The 20,081-nt window shown below is 28.3% G+C and overlaps 5 protein-coding genes across 8 annotated transcripts in view; 3 read left to right on the top strand and 2 right to left on the bottom strand.

The window, feature by feature from the left end:
* LOC106786348 (uncharacterized protein C3orf18-like) overlaps positions 1-1,057 on the top strand; it is a 2,648-nt gene extending 1,591 nt beyond the window's left edge. Inside the window, exons 2-3 of one of the 2 annotated variants that reach the window (XM_014747612.1) lie at positions 281-427; positions 482-1,057. In XM_014747612.1, coding sequence (XP_014603098.1) covers positions 281-427; positions 482-526 — 192 coding nt within the window. In that variant the 3' untranslated portion in view covers positions 527-1,057. The remainder of the gene's footprint in view (positions 1-280; positions 428-481) is intronic. The other variant, XM_014747611.1, reaches the window with a different exon arrangement.
* Positions 1,058-1,612: 555 nt separating this feature from the next.
* On the bottom strand, positions 1,613-4,165 carry LOC106786349 (ABC transporter F family member 4). Its single transcript, XM_014747613.1, has 3 exons — positions 3,702-4,165; positions 2,405-2,643; positions 1,613-2,322 (listed from the first exon to the last, which is right to left on the bottom strand). Exons 2-3 carry the CDS (start codon positions 2,624-2,626, stop codon positions 2,191-2,193), a joined length of 354 nt encoding a protein of 117 aa, XP_014603099.1. The 5' UTR covers positions 2,627-2,643; positions 3,702-4,165; the 3' UTR covers positions 1,613-2,190.
* A 1,457-nt stretch (positions 4,166-5,622) lies between these two features.
* LOC106786346 (pre-mRNA-splicing factor Slu7) lies at positions 5,623-7,652 on the top strand. The gene is made up of 4 exons (XM_014747608.1): positions 5,623-5,949; positions 6,036-6,307; positions 6,742-7,065; positions 7,193-7,652. Exons 1-4 carry the CDS (start codon positions 5,722-5,724, stop codon positions 7,497-7,499), a joined length of 1,131 nt encoding a protein of 376 aa, XP_014603094.1. The 5' UTR covers positions 5,623-5,721; the 3' UTR covers positions 7,500-7,652.
* Positions 7,653-8,390: 738 nt separating this feature from the next.
* On the top strand, positions 8,391-16,185 carry LOC106786345 (E3 ubiquitin-protein ligase RFWD2). Of its 2 annotated transcripts, XM_014747607.1 has the most exons (8): positions 8,391-8,502; positions 8,838-8,950; positions 13,442-13,605; positions 13,741-13,915; positions 14,027-14,351; positions 14,413-14,681; positions 14,757-14,935; positions 15,016-16,185. In XM_014747607.1, the coding sequence occupies exons 1-8, from the start codon at positions 8,419-8,421 to the stop codon at positions 15,249-15,251; spliced, it is 1,545 nt and encodes a 514-aa protein (XP_014603093.1). In that variant the 5' UTR covers positions 8,391-8,418; the 3' UTR covers positions 15,252-16,185. The 2 variants fall into 2 exon arrangements, with proteins under 2 accessions (XP_014603093.1, XP_014603092.1); XM_014747606.1 differs by lacking the exons at positions 13,442-13,605; positions 13,741-13,915; positions 14,027-14,351; ... (1 more) ...; positions 14,757-14,935; positions 15,016-16,185 and adding an exon at positions 9,567-13,322 and having other exon boundaries at positions 8,401-8,502.
* Positions 15,577-19,979, bottom strand: LOC106786347 (mediator of RNA polymerase II transcription subunit 28-like). Of its 2 annotated transcripts, none has more exons than XM_014747609.1 (5): positions 19,926-19,979; positions 19,488-19,575; positions 18,983-19,334; positions 18,739-18,920; positions 15,577-16,854 (listed from the first exon to the last, which is right to left on the bottom strand). In XM_014747609.1, exons 2-5 carry the CDS (start codon positions 19,545-19,547, stop codon positions 16,633-16,635), a joined length of 816 nt encoding a protein of 271 aa, XP_014603095.1. In that variant the 5' UTR covers positions 19,548-19,575; positions 19,926-19,979; the 3' UTR covers positions 15,577-16,632. The 2 variants fall into 2 exon arrangements, with proteins under 2 accessions (XP_014603095.1, XP_014603096.1); XM_014747610.1 differs by having other exon boundaries at positions 19,938-19,956.
* Positions 19,980-20,081: the final 102 nt, after the last annotated feature.

Below are 20,081 nucleotides of genomic sequence, written 5' to 3' on the forward strand. Positions count from 1 at the left end.
TATATATCTGAATATTAATATAATAGTAGCATATTATTATTATATATTTAATAGATAATTCTTTTTATGTATAAAATGATATGTGTGTATATATTTACATAGCATGTATGATTTTAGAATGAATAGATGGAATAGAGAAAAAAAAATCATATTGCAAAATGTACCATATTTTATCATTAATTATATATCATTATAAAATCTTTTCACGTAGCAATGATGATATATTAATATATCATAAACAGTATTAAATATATATTTGGAAAATAAAATCTTTTTGAAGGTATTTTTTATATCGAGAAAACGAAAGTTGGAACGATTAAGGCATAGACTAATGCCAATGTACAATTTCGATCCTGGAGAAGAAGAGGAAGATGACTGGGAAACTGAACTATTGGATGAATCTTATAATAGTAATCATCAAAGACGAGTGTGTATATATATAACAATGAGCGAATATGAAAGTACATTAAATATTAAAAAGACTAATTTTACAGCAAGGATACCAATCCATGGACGCAGAAGATAATGCTGAACTTTTTGGTGATCATTGACAGAATATCAATTATTTTTTTATCAATTATCTTTTACCTTCTCTGCATTATTAATATAGATGATCATTGAGATATGCTTAATATAACAGTATTAAATTATAATGTAAAAAAAAAAATGAATTCCAGATATATACAAAGATATTGTATAATGCAACCGATAGAATTAATAGATTTTTTAACTAACTACATTTTTTCTCATATCTTCTAATTGCAGCTTTTATAGAAAACAATGTATTAAAGTACAAAGATAGTATTTTAAACTTTTACCTATTTAATAATCATGGTCTAAATCAAACATTAAAATGTCTGACTTTAGTGCCTTTTGTTGTCTGAAAAAAGCTTTATATTATTTTTAAGTTATTATCGATTACTCTCATTAACAAAGTAGCGTGATCATGAATAATTATTGCAATTAACATTGTAACGTTGTAATCTTATATATATAATTCACTCTTCTATTTTTTCTATGATGTAACAATTGCATAAATATAGTTTCTGTAACATAACTAATTTATATTAATCAAATTATATTTGTATCTGTTTGTTTAATAACAGATTATATATATGCATATAACGAATTTCCATAAATCAAGAATCTTAACAATAGCATGCAAATCATTACTAACATTTTCTGTCACAAGCTTACAATTAAAATGTTTATTCTTTGTATCGTTCAATTTGTAATTTTCAAAATTTAATAGTATGTATGCAGAACAATTCATAGAACTACATGAAATATTTTTAATGTAAGTGTGTGTATAATAAGACCTTCATTGAAATAAAAAAAGCATATTTTAGTAGATAGTATAAAATAAAAGTTTGATCTACAATCACAAATATTAAAAAAAATAAATCTCGTATGATATACATAAGATGAAACGTTACAAATTTAAAAAACAAGAAGAATGTTATAAAATAAAATACGATAATAATTATTTGTGAATATTGTTTTGCATACAAAATATATTTATTCAAATTATTTTATCAATATTGAATTAAAAATAAAAATTAGAAATATCATTAATAAATCTCGTAAGTAAAAATGACTTAAAGATAAAAATAATAAGAGTATTTCATGAATTTATTTACTTTAATACAAATTTGACATTCACACATATGTTTGTTTCAAAAATGCTAATATTCCCTTGTTTGTGTTCTATCTCTTATAATGATACATCATCTTGTGTTATAGAATTATAGCATACGATATAGAAGTACAGGAGGTAGTGGAAAAGTGATGCCAGAAAGACCATACAATGTATCTTATAAAATACAAAATGTTTAAATGCATCTAGGAATTTAGTTAATTCATTTATGAAACATAAATATCTTTGTGAAAATTTGAAGTATATAATCTTCTTTTTTCTCGTAATGTTACAAATACACATGATACAAAATTTATCATTTTATTAAAATTATATTACTTTATAAATATTTTTTATGATCACTTCTCCGAATGTGAAATATGCAAATATATTAATATTCCAAATAATTGTTAATATTTATAATTTCTTTTACGAAATTAGTCGTCATTTTCACTAAATTCAAATTTGATATTTGTAGAATATACAAAATAATTATAACACAAAGATTGAATAATTAGCAAATGCTTTAGATAAAACAGATGATTCCATATTATTCAATTCTCTTCTTCTTCTTCTTCCTCTTCTTGTTCGTCCTCTTCTTCTCCAGTACTTTCAGGTTTTTCTTCTACTTTTTTTGGTCTACCACGTCCTCGACCTGAAGGAGCTATACCTTTTGGTGCACCTTGCTGTAAATTAAAAATTATTATTTTAACAAATAATTGCTCGATATAAAGTTTATCAAAAATAAAAGATTACATATTTACATACTTTTTTCTTATGTGATCCTTTAGGTCTACCTCTACCTTTTTTGACAGGTCCTGGTGGTGCATCATCTTCATTATCAGATTTTGATGCACGTACTGCATTGTATTTATCTGAAGTTGGCCTTCCTCTCTTTTTGGGTTCTTTAACAGTATTCTTATCTGTTTTCGCTGGTCGCCCTCGTTTTTTTTTCTGTTCCTCAACAACAGGTGAATTGTCGTCTGACATATTAAGTGTTATTTTTTCTGTAAAAATACAAATTAATTAAATAAATTATTACTGCCTATATGTTTCATTGCTATATAATTTTTTTTAATGCAGTATTGATAAAAAACCTATTGTAATTTAGCAATTATTTTTTTCTTATTTAATGAAAAATTAAAAATTATATAAAAATTTAGAAAGCAAACTTATTGATTTTCAAAACTTTGACAATATTAGTAAATTTGCAGTATCGTATAACGTTATAAATATAGATTCTTAAAATAAATAAATAAATAATAATTTTTGTTCGTGAACGAAATATTATTCTGCAAACTTCCAAACGAAATTGGTGTTCGGCTATAGAAGCCAGAATATTAATGAACCATTTATTGAAGCATTTTATAGTAAACATTTCAATTTGATTATAATGTGAATTGATATGACAAAAAAATAAAAAAAATATAATATTTAATTAAAAAAAATATATTTTAAATAAAAATAACATCATAAGATAATATTATTTTTCGAAATTTTTATAGATCACTTCCGTACGAAAATATTCTCTGAAAGTTCCGCGCCCGCCATTTTCAAAATCTTTGAATAAATGTATGCTATTTATACAACATAATATTTAGTCTGAAATAAATGATAAATAGAAAAAAAAATGTCTTAAATTGGGCGATAAAAATTTTTGGAGAAAATATTAATGATTACAGATTTTTGATAGAGAAGCTATCAAAGTAGATTCTACTAAAGCCTCGCCTTACTACCGGAGACGCCATGGCTGACAAATCATGGCATCACGCAAGAATCGAGAAGCTCGCATCCATCTACTGTCTCTCTTTGCCTCCCTCGTTTATTCTCTCACTCCCACCCTCCGTCCTTTTTCGCACCGCATCGCAACAAAAAAAATTAATTAATTTAACATCCTCGAAAAATTAGGAAGGGAAAAATTGTGAAGGAACTAAAAAAAAAAAATAAGGAAAAAGAAAAAAATAATTGAACAATTCAATCGAGATATATAACGCAAAAATAAGTATCTCTGGCGACGCAAATAATCCGTAAACGATCACGTCATAAGAATGAGAAGCGGACTCACCTCGGAATTTGCGTAGTGTGGCAGAGAGACAAAGGCGATTGCCGGTGCGCGCGTCGTAATGTGCCGGTTACGAGACGCCGTGCGTTTCTACGCTATGCACCGTCTTTCACGTTAAGTCGGCGAGAAGCAGTGACTCTTTATGCTCTTCTCTTTTTTCTCTCTTCCTCTTATTCCCTCGTTGCTCTTCCCTCTCTTTTCCCTTTCTTTCACCCTTCCTACCCTTTTTTTCTTTCACTCTTCTTTTTCAGTTTTTCGTTTTTTGATAATAGCGCATCGTTTTATTCTTCGGGTTATGCTTTGTATACGTATTACAGAAATCGACTTGCACAACATAAGTCCTTGCACGAATAGCGAGATGCGACTGATCTACCCGAAGCGATGCATCGCGCTCCGATTCGCTATACATATATGAAGCTTTCCCCCTCTTAACATGTCGTGCTAACAGATTCCCGCCAAAAAATTGCAATCCATTGCAAAATCAACTTTTCACCTGCGTTTTCTTTAAATTTATTTTTTATTTTCTTCTGTAAATTAATGAATTAATTTTTTATTTATTATAAATCTAAACATCGTGATAAATATATTTCATATTAAATACGATCGCGAATAAACAAATATGGTGTAAGGTTAACGATTTTGCCGAACAGTAACCATATCACAATGGCGAGTGTCTACATTGATTTCACATTTCTTAGTTGAATTAGTAAACATTGGATAATGTTTTATTTATATTTTTTTAAAACTATTTAATATCTAGTAAATAATAAGAAATATTTGGTTTGCTTAAAAATATTTCATATAGATAAATAGACTCGAACGGATAATTTTTTTTATTGCTGTATAATTGGTTGGTTGTAACCATATTCAAATGATTTATGAGACTTTTCCGTTTAATTTTATTTTTGTAATAAAATATATTACATATTTTGTACGAATAAATTGAGAAATTTTCAATGTATTATTTTATGTTAATTATTTAAATACTTTTTTAAATAAAAATTTAAAAATATATGTTTTAGGTTTAATCACATTATCGTAATATACTTTATATTGTTATATATATAATATGTATGTATGTATGCATATATATATGCACTATACTATATTTAACAGATGTATAATGTGAGACATAGCCTCGAATCACATACAGTGTGACAGTCGCCATTTTTTTGCAACAGCAACGACGTTTGTTTTTATGCATCCAAATTTGATGAAATCGACCAATAGAAATGGAACAATTTTCTGATAAATGTATTGAAAGAATAAAGATAAGTTATTATGACGACTTTGCTTTACCTTTATATTTTGAATTATTTTAGAACAGCGACTTCCATTTTTCTAGAATATCTTTCGTCGGTATATGTTTAAGAGATAATTATCATAGGATTTTATAGTTGTCCAATATTTTACATTACATGAGAACAAAAATATGTCACAAAGTAACGACGGTCAGTAATTGTGTATAATTCTACATACATGTATAAAATATTTCAAAATATTTATTTCTAATTTAANTATATATATATATATATATATAATCAGGTTTTTATTGCACAACTTACAAAGTTTTTTACAATGTCTTATCATTACTTTACTTATATTTATCTCACAATTTTTGGTTTATGCTCAAATCACCCCTCCTCTTCGAATATTTATCAACAATCTTAAAATCAAACTATCTATAACTATAATATTTCTAATTTAATATTAAATTATCATATTTTTGAGAGAGAACGTAACAAATAGTATTATTAAAATTAATTGCATAATTAAAGATAAATACAAACCAATTAGAAATGTTTTGACAGATATTTTTTCGAATTTTTAGCGATAGATGTCACTTGGCAGCAATATTTGTGGCCGTCACGCCAAAGCTTGGCGCCTCCGGCATTCTTTTCTTAAATTTTTCCTTCGAGTCATGACTTATATAGTTTTCATTAACGTGGGTAAAATCTATCTGACTTTACTCGTGGGTGAACATATATTAATCATAAGTGACTATAATAATTATTATTAAAAAATGGCCAATGCAGTTGCTAATGTACCCGTGTCGAAAATCTTAAAAGATAAGACTGCTTGTGAAGATGAGCCAAGAAAAAAGAGTCGAGAAGATTGGAGGAAAGCAAAAGAATTAGAAGAGGCAAGAAAAGCAGGTACAGCACCTGCTGCTGTTGATGAAGAAGGCAAAGATATAAATCCACATATTCCACAATATATTAGTGCAACACCATGGTATTTTGGTGCACAGGTATAAAATATTTGATAATTATATTGTGTTGTTAAATTATTGCTCATTGTTTCATATCATATAATTTATACAATAATACTTTTTAGGGTCCTACATTAAAACATCAAAGACCTCAACCTGAGAAACGAAAATACTTTAGTGGAATAGATGAGTGGTACAAACGTGGTGTAGATACAGATAAAGTTGCAACAAAATACCGTAAAGGTGCATGTGAAAATTGTGGTGCTATGACACATAAAAAGAAGGAATGTATGGAAAGGCCTCGTAAGATAGGAGCTAAGTTTACAAATAGAGATATTGCACCAGATGAATTCGCACAGCCTGATCTGTGCGTTGATTATGATGGTAAAAGAGATAGGTATGTACTATTATATCTTATGGTTAACTCTTTTTTTGTTAATGATGAATAATCATTTAACGTTGAACGCTTGTTTTATAATAAAAATGACCATAGTTTGAATTAAGAACTTTGGGTGAACATAACATACTTTGGTAACTTCATGGTAACCAATGTTCTGTTGGTATATCATTTATAATTTGTTTTATATTAATTGAATAAATTCACATAATATAATAAAATATCAAATGTTACATTCTATTGTAAAATATACACTTATGATTCAACTTTTCAAATATTAGTAATAAATTAATAACTAACTCTATCATAGCAAACGGGTTAAACATTTCCCGTTGTTACCCGTTGACTGATAAATATTCCCGTCCACTTGTGTGGATTTATTTTCTTACAAATTTAAAATTTACTTAATTTAAACAATCCAATTTTTTATATAGATGGGCTGGTTATGATTTGTCCGAACACAAAGCCATTGTAGAAGAATATCAAAAAATTGAAGAAGCTAAAAGACAAATGCGCGCAGAAAAACTCAATGCTGAAGAAAATGATGAACAAGATTCAGACAAAGATGAAGACAAATACGTTGATGAAGTTGATATGCCTGGAACTAAAGTCGATTCTAAACAACGTATTACTGTTAGAAATCTAAGAATTCGAGAAGATACGGCTAAATATCTTCGCAATTTGGATCTTCAATCCGCGTATTATGATCCTAAAACTAGATCTATGCGTGATAATCCTTATGTAGGAACAGATAGAGAGTATGTTTTATATTTTTATTCTATATTATATTTTATATATATAAATTATTTTTTTTTAATTTTCTTCCTTTTCATATATATTATAATATATTTATTTATCCATGATAAATATTATTATTTCTTACAGAGTGGATTACAAAGGAGGAAATTTCGTACGTTTCTCAGGAGATACACAGCAACACGCAAATGCTCAATTATTTGCTTGGGAAGCACACGAGAAAGGAGTCGATGTACATTTACTTGCTGAACCTACAAAATTAGAATTATTGAAACAAGAATATGATAAAAAGAGGGATGAACTAAAAGATAAGGCACGAGAAAGTATTATTAAACGATATGGTGGCGAAGAACATCTTCAAGCACCGCCACCTTCCTTATTATTAGCTCAGACAGAACATTATCAAGAATATTCTAGATATGGAAAGATGCAATGAATTAATAACGTAAATTTAAAAATTTAATATAAGTAGCTTAACTTTAAAAATAATAATTACACTAAGTTAAATTTTTTATTTGATATGCTATCTTGTTCAGTATAAAGTAAATATGACGTAAACATATATTTCACAATGTATATTAAATGTCTGTTACTTCTGTATTATATATAATATTTAAATATAAATATTTTTAAGTATAAATGTGATCTTTCAAATAAATTGTATCCATAAAAATATATAAAAATATATATTTTTTCTAAAATCTGAAATTTGTTCATATAAAAAAATGTAATATCATATAATTAATTACAAGTCTATCAAACTGATATTAATAAAGCCGTCTATAAGTAATTAAAATAATTATAAAAATGTGACGATTAAGAAAAGACTGAAATATGAATAGTTAATTGTTCAATGAATCTATTTTATCTATCGAAATTATCGACCGAGTAGAAGGAGTTCTTCCATCTTTCGTTACTTTCTATTGGTTCAGAATAAAATTACTATATGAAATTTCTTTGTAAAAAGTTAATCAAATATTGAAAAAGAACTATAAAGCATCAAAAATGGAAGTGCTATCTCACTCTAATTTAAATTAACCGAGAAACGAATGTAATCAAGGTAAACTTATTTTTGAAGAATCATTCTGTATAGATATATACATACATTCATATATATATATATACGTATAGATATATATAGATATATATAGATATATATACAATGCGTATTCATAATGTTCTCTCGAACAAATTATGGCGTTGTCTCTTATCAGGAGTAAGGGGCTACGATACATAAAGACGCAGTTACTGTTTTTNTATATATATATATATATATATATATATATATATATATATATATATATATATATATATATATGTATAATGCGTATTCATAATGTTCTCTCGAACAAATTATGGCGTTGTCTCTTATCAGGAGTAAGGGGCTACGATACATAAAGACGCAGTTACTGTTTTTTAAAACTTATTCAACAATGAAGGTAATTCATAATTTCTGTCTAATCCCGAGAATATATATATTTAAATAAAATCGTCTAGTTAATACTTTTAGCATGTTGATTGATTGAAACATAGATTGTTAAAGCAGAACATGCTTATTTTATCTGCACGTTTTTATTTGTTAACGCAATTGTAAAATTAATTTTTAAAAACTAATAGCACAATATTAGTCTCTTAAATAAGATATATTTAAGTAGTATCTAAAATTCTGATCTTTATCAAAATCCAAATAAATATGTTGATTCAGATGTAAAACCAAATTGCATAAAGGATTTGATGAATTTATATAATTGTATTGTTTTTAATTCTTCAACAGAAAGGTTTGGTGCTTGGGGTATATGAGGCAGATGATGAAAGCTTTACTTTAACTCCTGCAGCAGCTAAGTACAATGAACGAGTTCAAGGGAAACTACTAAAACATATTTGCTTGTAAGTTTCAAATATTTCTATCGTGTCTTGTAACCTTAAATGGCATATTATATGTTAATTATTTGTAATGTTATCATTGCTTTTATTTATTCACTTTATCGATTCTGATTGTTTTCCTTTTGTTAGATTTCTTAATTTACCTATCTTTTTTTGCTTACATATGATTATTTGATTCAGCCATATATGCATACTTTTAACATCATAATGCTTTATTAATTTGTTTCTCACAGATTTTTTTTTTTCCTTTGTATATTTATAAATGCAAACATTTTATCGTTTAATGAGGTATATCGAGTATTCTGCTATGAGAACACAATAAAGATAAATCATTTTCTATAGATTATGTAATATTGCATCTAATCTTTCACTTACATATGTTTGGTATAGTTAGTATCAATACATTTACATATATTCTTCACATTTCCAGCCTGAAACAATTGTTATAATGCTGCTCGAGCTATGTTCTTAAGATATTCAAATTCTTTTCTTCTTTTGTATGAAAAATTATTATCAAAAGTTCTTCTTATATTTTTTATTTTTTTATAATACAACTTTCAGTATAGAGTAGATTATTTTTTATTTTTAGAGCTCAATAGCATTATTTTGATTGTTTCAGGAAAGACTAGACTGAGCGATGATGCAAGAGTAATGTCGTCTAATGGGGATGGTAATTTAGGAAGTGATAGTGGGGCAGGAAGCAGTAGAGGTATAGGGGAATCTAGTAGAAATGTGAAGCGTCACCTTCATTCCAGCAATATTTTACTTGGAATTGGCAGTTCGCTCGAAGACAGAAATAATGATTATCAATGCCCGATCTGTTTTGAATTAATCGATGAAGCACATATCACTCGTTGTGGTCACACTTTTTGTTATCATTGCATCGTGAAGTCTTTAGAAGCTAATAGTAGATGTCCAAAATGTAGTCTCGCTTTAAGCCAGCAGGATATATTTCCTAATTTCTTGTTAAATGAATTAGTAACAAAATATAAAACGAGAATCAAGGGCCTTTCTAAATTAGGCTCTTCAAACGTAGGAGATAGTAAAAATAGGGTAGGAACAGAATTATCTGTACTTTCACGTGACGGTTTAAGAGATATAGTTGCTGTAGAAAGCGCTCATCTAACTCTGCCTGATGTTAATGTAATGTTGGAAGTGTTAACACAAAGAAAGCACTTACTTGAAGCTGAAACATGCGCTATACAAAATAAACTTTTACACGAATTTTTAAAACATTTGTTACAACAAAAAGAAGAGCAGAAAAATCAGTTACAAAAGGAGATGGCTTTAATTAAACGTGATATGGAAGAAGTTGAAAATATTCTAAAAGACGTTCAAAATAAATGTCCACGTGTAGAAGATTTAAAAAAATCAAGTGAAAATGATACGGCACAAGTATCTGCTATCAGACGAGAAATGATCGGTCTTATAGATATAATTGATTCTAATATGGTAAAACCTAACGATAGAACGATAGGAAATGAATCATTTACAAACCCGTCTGGTAGTCAAAAACAAATTGAATATGGAAGTAGTTCAACCTTGGCTATTCGTAGAAAAAGAATGCATGGTCATTTTGATGATTTTGTGCAATGTTACTTTCATTTACGTGCTAAGGAACTATTACTTGGATATAAACCTCAAAGTCAAACAGATGCAAGTCATAGTACAAGTTCTGGCCTTGATATCTTTCGAGAAAATCTGGTTAAATTTTCCAGATATAATACGTTACGACCATTAGCTACATTAAATTATTCTTCTGATATCTTTAACAATTCTACAATTGTTTCGAGCATAGAATTTGATAAGGATAATGAATTCTTTGCAATAGCTGGTGTCACTAAACGTATCAAAGTATTCGATTATGGTGCTGTGATACATGATACAGTTGATATTCATTATCCTAGTATAGAAATGGTCTCCAGTTCTAAAATATCGTGTGTTTCATGGAATTCTTTCCACAAAGGAATGTTAGCCTCGTCAGATTATGAAGGAACTGTAACAGTGTGGGATGCTGCAACAGGTCATAGAATTAAAACCTTCCAAGAGCATGAAAAGAGATGTTGGTCTGTAGATTTTAATGATGTTGACACTAGACTTATAGCATCTGGATCGGATGATGCAAGAGTTAAATTATGGTCCTTGAATACAGATCATTCTGTTGCATCTTTAGAAGCAAAAGCTAATGTTTGTTGTGTAAAATTTAATCCATGTAGTTCGTGTCACTTGGCATTTGGATCTGCTGATCATTGTGTTCATTATTATGATTTACGTAATATGAAAGAAGCCTTGCGTATTTTCAAAGGACATCGTAAAGCTGTATCTTATGTTAAATTTATTAATAAGGAAGAGATTGTATCGGCAAGTACTGATTCACAACTAAAGATGTGGAATATTAATAATCCTCATTGCCTAAGATCTTTTATTGGACATGTTAATGAAAAAAATTTTGTAGGGCTGGCCACGGATGGTGACTATGTAGCCTGTGGTTCAGAAAATAATGCACTTTATGTGTATTACAAAGGACTAACAAAACAATTATTCTCATATAAGTTTGATGCTGTGCGTAGTATATTAGAAATTCAAGATCGAAAAGAGGAAGATTTAAACGAATTTGTCTCAGCAGTGTGTTGGAGACAAATGTCCAATGTTATAGTAGCTGCAAATTCTCAAGGAATTATCAAAATATTAGAATTTGTTTGATTTTAATTAGTAAAGCAATGCATAAGTTATACAGTAAGATTAAATAAAAATATTTAGGATTTGTGCTGGTGTATTTTTCGATATGACCTAATTTATGTTCACATTTAAACAACGAGGCAGAAAAATTATTCTAAATATTCTAACTTAATACAGGCTGAAATAAAGTTTCCTATTATAAAGATTTTCATTAATGAAGTCTACCTAGTTCAGATGGGTATGTCTTGAATATATTGACAGCACAAATATTTCTTTCTATTTTATGACCGAATTGAAAATTTAAATATATATATATATACATAGGTAACGTTACTTACAATATTTACATCTGAATATAATATCCTTAGATATAATTGAAAATATAGACTGAATGTTAATCATAAACGGTTGCTAGGAATGTGGTAATAATTTTTTGTAGTATATATATATATTAAGTTATAACTTTTAAATATCTTTCTTATAATGTTATGTTAAATTGGTAATGCAATTAACACATATTTCTTACACATTGAATTTAAAAGAATCTTTTTTTCTTGGCAATTGTTATGTACAATCAACATTGATTTAAGTATTTTTGTACCTCTAACTAAAGTATTATAAATTTTCTGTGACCGAGAATGATGATTACAAATATAACTTACATAATTACAAATATTACTTATAATGCCCATGTGAAAACCATGTTGCCATGTATACAGAGTGAGTACCTAGAAAATTAAGTTTATCAAATAATTCTATTTAAAATCTTAATGTGCAGTTCATAAAAAAAAAAATAATTGATGCATTTGATGTCAATATACAATATGCATAGTGCATAAATATATATACTATTAATATTCATTATCTTATATACTGGAGTAGCCTAATTTAATTATTAAACTAAATAACTAGAATATATGAATTTTTATGAGCAAACAGATATAAAAAGATACAAGTATAATTTGTGCCAAATCTTATCATAAGACAAAAGAGAAAATAATTTGCACAAATTTCTTCAAGTACATTTTATATTTAACAAAGAAAATTTTGAGTATATTTTAATAAAAATAATTAAGCTATATTTAGTTAATACTTAAATCTAGATTACTATATATTTTGTTTTAAGTAAATCATTTATTTTGCAAAAAATCATGTATTAGGACAATTGTTAGCATCTTTCCATGGATTCACTTTTAAAATATTATGAATGAAGTCTCTTGATACACACACACACACACACACACACACAGAGAGTCATTATATGCATTACTAAGTGTATATAAACAATATGAACTATTTACTGAGAAATGTATAATCCTATATTAAATCATATTGTGTATCATTAAAAGCAGATTCTTAAATAAGTCTAAAATGAAGGTGGTATACAAAAAGAATATGCAACCAATTGTGATGTCTAGTTTCAATGTTTTTATTATAATGCAAATTCTAATACTTCTTTGTAGATGAAACTACATTGTTGTAAATCAATACAAATAGATATAGTTGAATCTTGAAAGCATAATTATAAATGTGGTTACGTGTAGAATAATTATTAAAAAAACTTATATTATAAGACACATAATGTAAAAAATAGTATATTTTTAGATTGTATTTTAAAATTGCAAATAATATAGCACATGACTCGTGTCACAGATGCCTAGATTTTATTGTAATTAATAAAGATATAAATTTGTGTCTCAATTTATTTTTAATATAATTTACTTAGTATGTATATATATCATCCCTTATCTACTATTCCATTATTATAGAATATGTATAAATATTCATAGTAAATAATTGCTTATACTACTATAGAGCAGGTCCAAAGATTCCAAAAGGTCATGCTAGAGTATTTTGGGGTTTGGACGAAACTGATTATACCGGAGTTGCAGTAGTTGGCTTGGGAAAATCAAATCTTGGTATCAATATATTAGAAGAAATTCATGAAGGAAAAGAAAGCGTACGTGCGGCTGCAGCAGGTATGATTTTAATAAATAAATAAAACTCATCTATTTTCTCTCTAAATTAAGTAATAATTATTGTGTTATTATTAAATATTATAAAAATCCTTCTAAGGATTATATCATATGTATAAAAATTATTATTTTCTCTAGCTGGCTGTCGTGCATTGAATGCCTTTGAAATAAAAGATATAAAACTAGAACCATTAGGAGATGCAGAAGCAGCAGCTGAAGGTGCTGGTCTTTCTACGTGGTATTACCAAGGATTAAAAAGTAAACAGAAACGAGAAACTTTACCGCAAGTTTCTCTTTATGGCGAAGAAGGCCAGTGAGTGAATCATCTTAATTAGATGAATTTAAAAGTTATATGGTTATAATAATGATAATATTTATAATAATAATAATAATATAAATATTGATAAAATTTATACATATTTAGAAATGAGTGGCAAAAAGGAATTGTTAAGGCTTCAGCACAAAACTGGGCACGTAAACTTGCTGATACACCAGCTAATTTAATGACACCTACAATATTTGCAAATGAAGTTTCATCGACTCTGAATACATTAAAAATCAGTGTGAAAATTCATGACAAAGAATGGGCAGAACAAAAGAAGATGGGTTCTTTCTTGAGTGTATCACGTGGCAGTTTGGAGCCACCTAAATTTCTTGAAATTAGTTACAAAGGTGCTGATAATAATGAAGCTCCGATTGCGTTTGTTGGCAAAGGTGTTACATTTGATGCTGGTGGAATTAGCATAAAGGTAAGATTATTGAAACGTGTTACCAAATTTATAACAAATATTAAAACATGGTATTCTTCAGCCTTCTTCTGATATGGATGAAATGCGCGCGGATATGAGCGGAGCAGCATGCGTAGCAGCATCTATTAAAGCAGCTGCAGAGCTTAAATTGAAAGTAAATATTATTGGTTTAGTTCCTCTTACGGAAAATTTACCATCTGGGTCTGCAACAAAGCCTGGCGATCTAGTTGTTGCAATGAATGGAAAAAGTATTATAGTAGACAATACGGACGCAGAAGGGAGACTTATACTTGCAGATGCTCTTTGTTATGCTCATGAATTCAAGCCAAAGTAATTCTAGTACTTAGCTTAACTTTCATTTGTATTATTGCATTTGTTAATTATTAATAATCAAATTTATTATAGATTCATTTTGGATATTGCAACATTAACAGGAGCTATGAGAATTACGCTAGCTGGTGCAGCTACAGGTGTATTTAGTAATAATATTGAACTTTTTGAAACTTTAAGACAAGCTGGTATAGTTTCTGGCGACAGAGTCTGGAGATTTCCGCTGTGGCAATGTTACACAGATGAAGTAACAAGTAAGAAATCTAATATCAACAAATTCCGTTGGCATCTATAAGAAAAACTGAATACTTTATATAATTATAATAATTTTCAGAAAAAGTTAAAGCAGCAGACGTTAACAATGTAGCAAAATGTAAAGGTGGCGGATCCTGTACTGCCGCAGCTTTCTTACGTGAATTTGCAGGAAATGATGTTCCGTGGATGCATTTAGATATTGCAGGAGTAATGGGTCCTGGAAATGATGAGTTACCATATATACCGGCAGGAATGACAGGGCGTCCAACTCGTACCCTTATTCAATTTTTACAATTGATTTCTTCCACTTCCTAATTTAAATTGGAATTGCAAGATTATCTTTTCTATATATTGTATACGCGTGCATATACATACATAAAAGATATAATATAAAAATAATCCAATATAATATGTACATTAAATGAAACCAAGAAGTAAGGTCTATTAACATGTATAAAATTGACAATCACAATTTTATATCTTATTGTTAATGATTGAATACCTATGAAAGTTGTATTTATATCATTTTACAAGATGAATGCATTTACAGTACAATTATAAATTGTCGACATCATTGCGTGTTTAATCTGTCTTTTATTTGAAATAGCATTATTTTGTAAAAATCATAACAAACAAATTCTATAATAAATATCATATATTATTTTTAGTACATCCTATAACCAAATAATGGAATTTGTAAGAAATCAATAAGGCAATGTAATATAGTCGTGTGCATAATAAAACAATAGCTATTTGTTCATAATAACATAACCAGTAGAATTATACGTACAATATATAGTGATTACAAATAAATGTGCTTACTATTTCTGTTACGTACATACATACGTACATACATACGTACATACATACTTACATACATACATACATACAACTTCTCACATTCTCGATATCTAAAGATTCTTTTATTAGCTAATAGTAATTATAAATTAAAGAAAATGAACTGATATTAACTCATATATATCATCGCATTTCTATGGTATACCTTTTGTTATGTACAATACTTGTCAATTTTATACGCAATTAGAAATTCTTCGCGATTTACTCTGTTTTACAATAACATCATGTTGAATTTTCTTTAATTTGTTATCTTTTAAAAAGATCAATATAAACTGATATGATTAATAAATCATTGTAAACTTTTATAATTAATACAAAACAAATACATAGAATTCTATGTAATAATCTTTGTATGTTGATAATTTTAATTCATAATAAAGCAATAAAACTAGCACTGTTAAAATATGTTGTTTCTTCGCTGATACCCTGATATTTATAAATTATTAATTCTATAAATCTGTACATAAGTAACTTCAACACACAATACTCTAGACCCGTACCACAAGCTGCAATTGTTAAAGGATTTTTATATTAATATAAAAATCGCTTTAATCATTATGAAATTCTAAATAATACAAGATATGAAGAGGAAGATGTAATGCAACTTTTAGATGAAAATTAATTGCTAGAAATATCCTCATGTACATGACGGCGGAGGTTGCTGCTGTTGTGAGGGAAGGGGCGCTGCCGTAACAGCTGCGACTACGGCAGCAGCAGCATAAGATGAGGGGTCCGATGGATCGAGAAGAGACGGTGGTGGTGGTAAGCTTCCTCCTCCACCTCGTCCTCTACCTCGACCTCTTCCTCGACTCCGACCCCGGCCCCTCCCCCTTCCGCGTCAACTCCGCCTTTCAGGCATCCCTATGTTGCTCGTTGTCTTTTCTAGGAAAGCCAATGGGCCTTGAAGCGCACTACTTCCAACACCACCAACTGGAAAACCAGTAGGTCTACCACCGGTTACTCCTACTCCACCCTGAGCCATGAACATGCCTTGTTGTCCAACTGAGACACTGACTCCTTGAAGACCCGATGTTGGTGGAGGACCTGTACCTTGTTGCACCTGAAAATCCACACCAATTGATACATGAAAACAAGTTTCATTGATTTTATATTTATAAACTATGACCGAATAACTTGTATTAAACTTATTTGAAGGTTTTAATCGCAAATAATACAAGTTCGATACAATATACTATTTTCTTCCCACGTCAATATTCTTATCGTTTAAGAAATTATTTTTCTCATACTCAATGTATTCCTAATTCAAATGTTCTACTTTGGATTGCTCTACATGCATGCATATGCACAGACAAATAAGTATGTAGATAAACATCGAAATAGGTTTTTATCGTAGTTCCAAACTGATAGGATTATACAGGAATGACAATATTTAGGCAAGGAAAATGAAAGAAAGCACAATGTTTTGCATGAACAGAGATTTATTCTGCAAACTTCTACTTGCATGTAAAGACAACATAAATAAGATATATATATATATATACACACTGATATACATACATATATATACATATATATCAGTTTGCAATTATAATGATTTAATAAGTAGATGCAAACTTTTCTTTTCAACTTCATACTACATCTACTATCTAAGTATAAAATTGTGTATATTCATACATAATGTATTTTAAAGCATTTGCAGCAGGAACTTTACATGTAACTTTATGCTACCCCATTTAATAGACTTTTAACTTATCTGTAATAACCATTGAAATTTTCTTTATAATCCTAGATTTTGCAAATGCATAATGCATACATGTTTACATGCAAGAAATCATTTGTTTTACAAATAGAAAAATCTTATATATATACAAAATATTTCAAATCATATACACGCGTGCACGAACACATGTGTATACATACGCAGGTGTTCCTGCGATTGTGTATATGTATAAATACAACGACAATGACAAAGAAAATGTATTATTTATGAGATAAAAAGTGTAAAAAAATATGAGTTTGTTTTTATATATTTTCATCTATACCAAAATATGTGGAGTGGCACGAGTTTTCTTTTTCGAATCTACAAATGATATTTATATATACAATCATTTTTAAAGGGCATATAATTGAGAGCTTATTAAGTCTGTTAATGTAAGCAGCCATACCCTATATGCATAATCTTATATTTTATTATTGCCTTTATCAGTTTTATTATGTTAGTTTTGGCTAAACATTTGTACATATTTTTATATTAGTTGTTTGGCACCATTTTACAACAGTGATACTTTCTTTATATAGAGTTCATATTTTTGTATTCCTATATCGCAGTTAATTATAAAAGCACTTTAAATCTTTGCATTATATATTACATTTCTATAAATAGGAATTGTATAAGGCACTGATTACATACAACAATAATAATATAAATTTTTTCTTTCTACATCAGGACCATTCCTATACATTGTCTTATGCATCCTGTACATTAAAATAAACAAAATAGATTCTAATATTTTCATGAGTATTCCAATCAAAATAATTTACTTAACAACTATTTTTTTTTCTCTTTTTCTTTCTTTTTTGTTTTTAAACATATGTACTCTTTATACAGTATACATGCATGATTTGAACATATACTAAATAATATAAAAACTTGATTGAAGATAATAAATATTTGGTTAGAATAAAAATAAAAATACTACATTGAGTACAATCTCTTATAATGCAAATAAGATTTTAAGATGCAACCTTAAGAACTTTCTAGATAAATGAATTCTCAGTTGTATGAATATATTATTCTTTAGTAATCCCCTTCCCATTATTAATCCAAATAATTAGCAGAATAATATAATTTTTGGGATGATCATAAAATGTAAATTCTCTGCTAAATAATGTCATGGAATAATTTACCAATGCCTATATGATTTTGACTACCTGCTATAAAACAGGATTTATAACTTTAGGTTTAACGGTATTACTTAAGTACCTGTTGTTGGTGAAGTTGCTGTTGTTGCATTTGATGTTGCTGTAGATGTAATTGCTGTTGTTGTTGTTGCTGTTGTAATTGTTGTTGATGTTGTAATAACTGCTGTTGTTGCTGCATAGTGGATCCACCACTGCCATTACCGGCTTGTTGTGTTTGACCACCTTGAGATCCATTTGGTAGTCCTACGAATATAAATTAAAAGTTATATAAATTTAAATAAAATATAAAAAAGCATATTATTTACCATTAGGTGCAGGTCCTTGTGCAGGAGATTTGGCCCATCCTTGTAAATCTGATAATAAATTTTGCCATACTGCAATCTTATCATAATGTCTTTTAATCAAATCTTCTTTGCGTGCTAATTCCAGCCTTAAATCAGATATATCCTCTTTTACTACCAATTCTGGTTTTAATGCTGATAGTAAAAATCTTTTTTGTAGAAAGAAAGCTTCCATTTGTCTAGCCAAATCTGTAAATCTTAAAGTGACTTGATCTACTTCGCAACGAGCTTCTTCTTTATCTATCGTTAAGCCACTGCTTACACCCATTCCGCTGTTGCTTGAACCTTCGTCCTTTGTTAATATACTTAAACATTGCTATAAGTTAAACATTTTATTACAAATTTTACTTTAAATAATTGGAAAGAAAAATATTTAAATAAAGATTTATTTATACTTTCACTAATATGAATCAGAAAACCAAATGTATTAGAAAATAAATTACTTTTAGTATAAAGTTAAATAATTTACCTGAAATGCTTCTTCAAATTCATCAACAAGGTTACCATTACCGTTGGTTGGTGTTGCCATTTTGATTGTTATTCATATGTAATACTATCTATATAATGTTTAAATATCGTATTACTCCTTTTTCTCAATAACCAGCAGTTCTGATATTTATGAGCCGGTAAATAGAAAAATTGGAGTTGATTATGCAATTGCTCGAATTTTAAATTCATAACCAAGAACTGCTAAATTCGTATTAAATCCAAAATGGTTAAATTGATTTAACGAACTTTTACAATGAATTAATAGACAAAATTCAAAAATAAAGAGATTCAAGAAAACAATAAATCCATTTATTACAGAAATCTTATGTCATATGACCACTTAAGTTATCATTATTTAATGGAGCTTGGAATTATTTGCATAAAATATATATTTATAATTTATACAATGTGAGCAAACCTGACAACTAACAAATTTTATAATTATCCCAACATCATCTAGACCGACTCAGGCACTTAGGTTAAAAAGAGAAGATGGACCTAGAGTTACTATGTACTGCATAGTTTCCATTTCGGCGATCAAAGCGTCATCTAAAGAGGAAATGTTGGACTTTTG

This window comes from Polistes canadensis, unplaced genomic scaffold, assembly GCF_001313835.1.
Source record: "Polistes canadensis isolate GaletaPanama2010 unplaced genomic scaffold, ASM131383v1 scaffold_72, whole genome shotgun sequence".
Classification (NCBI taxonomy): domain Eukaryota; kingdom Metazoa; phylum Arthropoda; class Insecta; order Hymenoptera; family Vespidae; genus Polistes; species Polistes canadensis.

Bases quoted from the DNA above. Each gene is read 5' to 3' on its own strand.
- LOC106786345 (XM_014747606.1), top strand. From the start codon at position 9,599: ATGTCGTCTAATGGGGATGGTAATTTAGGAAGTGATAGTGGGGCAGGA.
- LOC106786349 (XM_014747613.1), bottom strand. From the start codon at position 2,626: ATGTCAGACGACAATTCACCTGTTGTTGAGGAACAGAAAAAAAAACGA. The intron at 2,323-2,404 runs GTATGTAAATAT...TTTAATTTACAG, and splicing joins AAGGATCACATAAGAAAAAA to CAAGGTGCACCAAAAGGTAT.
- LOC106786346 (XM_014747608.1), top strand. From the start codon at position 5,722: ATGGCCAATGCAGTTGCTAATGTACCCGTGTCGAAAATCTTAAAAGAT. The intron at 5,950-6,035 runs GTATAAAATATT...AATACTTTTTAG, and splicing joins CATGGTATTTTGGTGCACAG to GGTCCTACATTAAAACATCA. The intron at 6,308-6,741 runs GTATGTACTATT...TTTTTTATATAG, and splicing joins TATGATGGTAAAAGAGATAG to ATGGGCTGGTTATGATTTGT.
- LOC106786347 (XM_014747609.1), bottom strand. From the start codon at position 19,547: ATGGCAACACCAACCAACGGTAATGGTAACCTTGTTGATGAATTTGAA. The intron at 18,921-18,982 runs GTAAATAATATG...TTATATTCGTAG, and splicing joins ACAAGGACCTGCACCTAATG to GACTACCAAATGGATCTCAA. The intron at 16,855-18,738 runs GTACTTAAGTAA...GTGGATTTTCAG, and splicing joins AGCAACTTCACCAACAACAG to GTGCAACAAGGTACAGGTCC.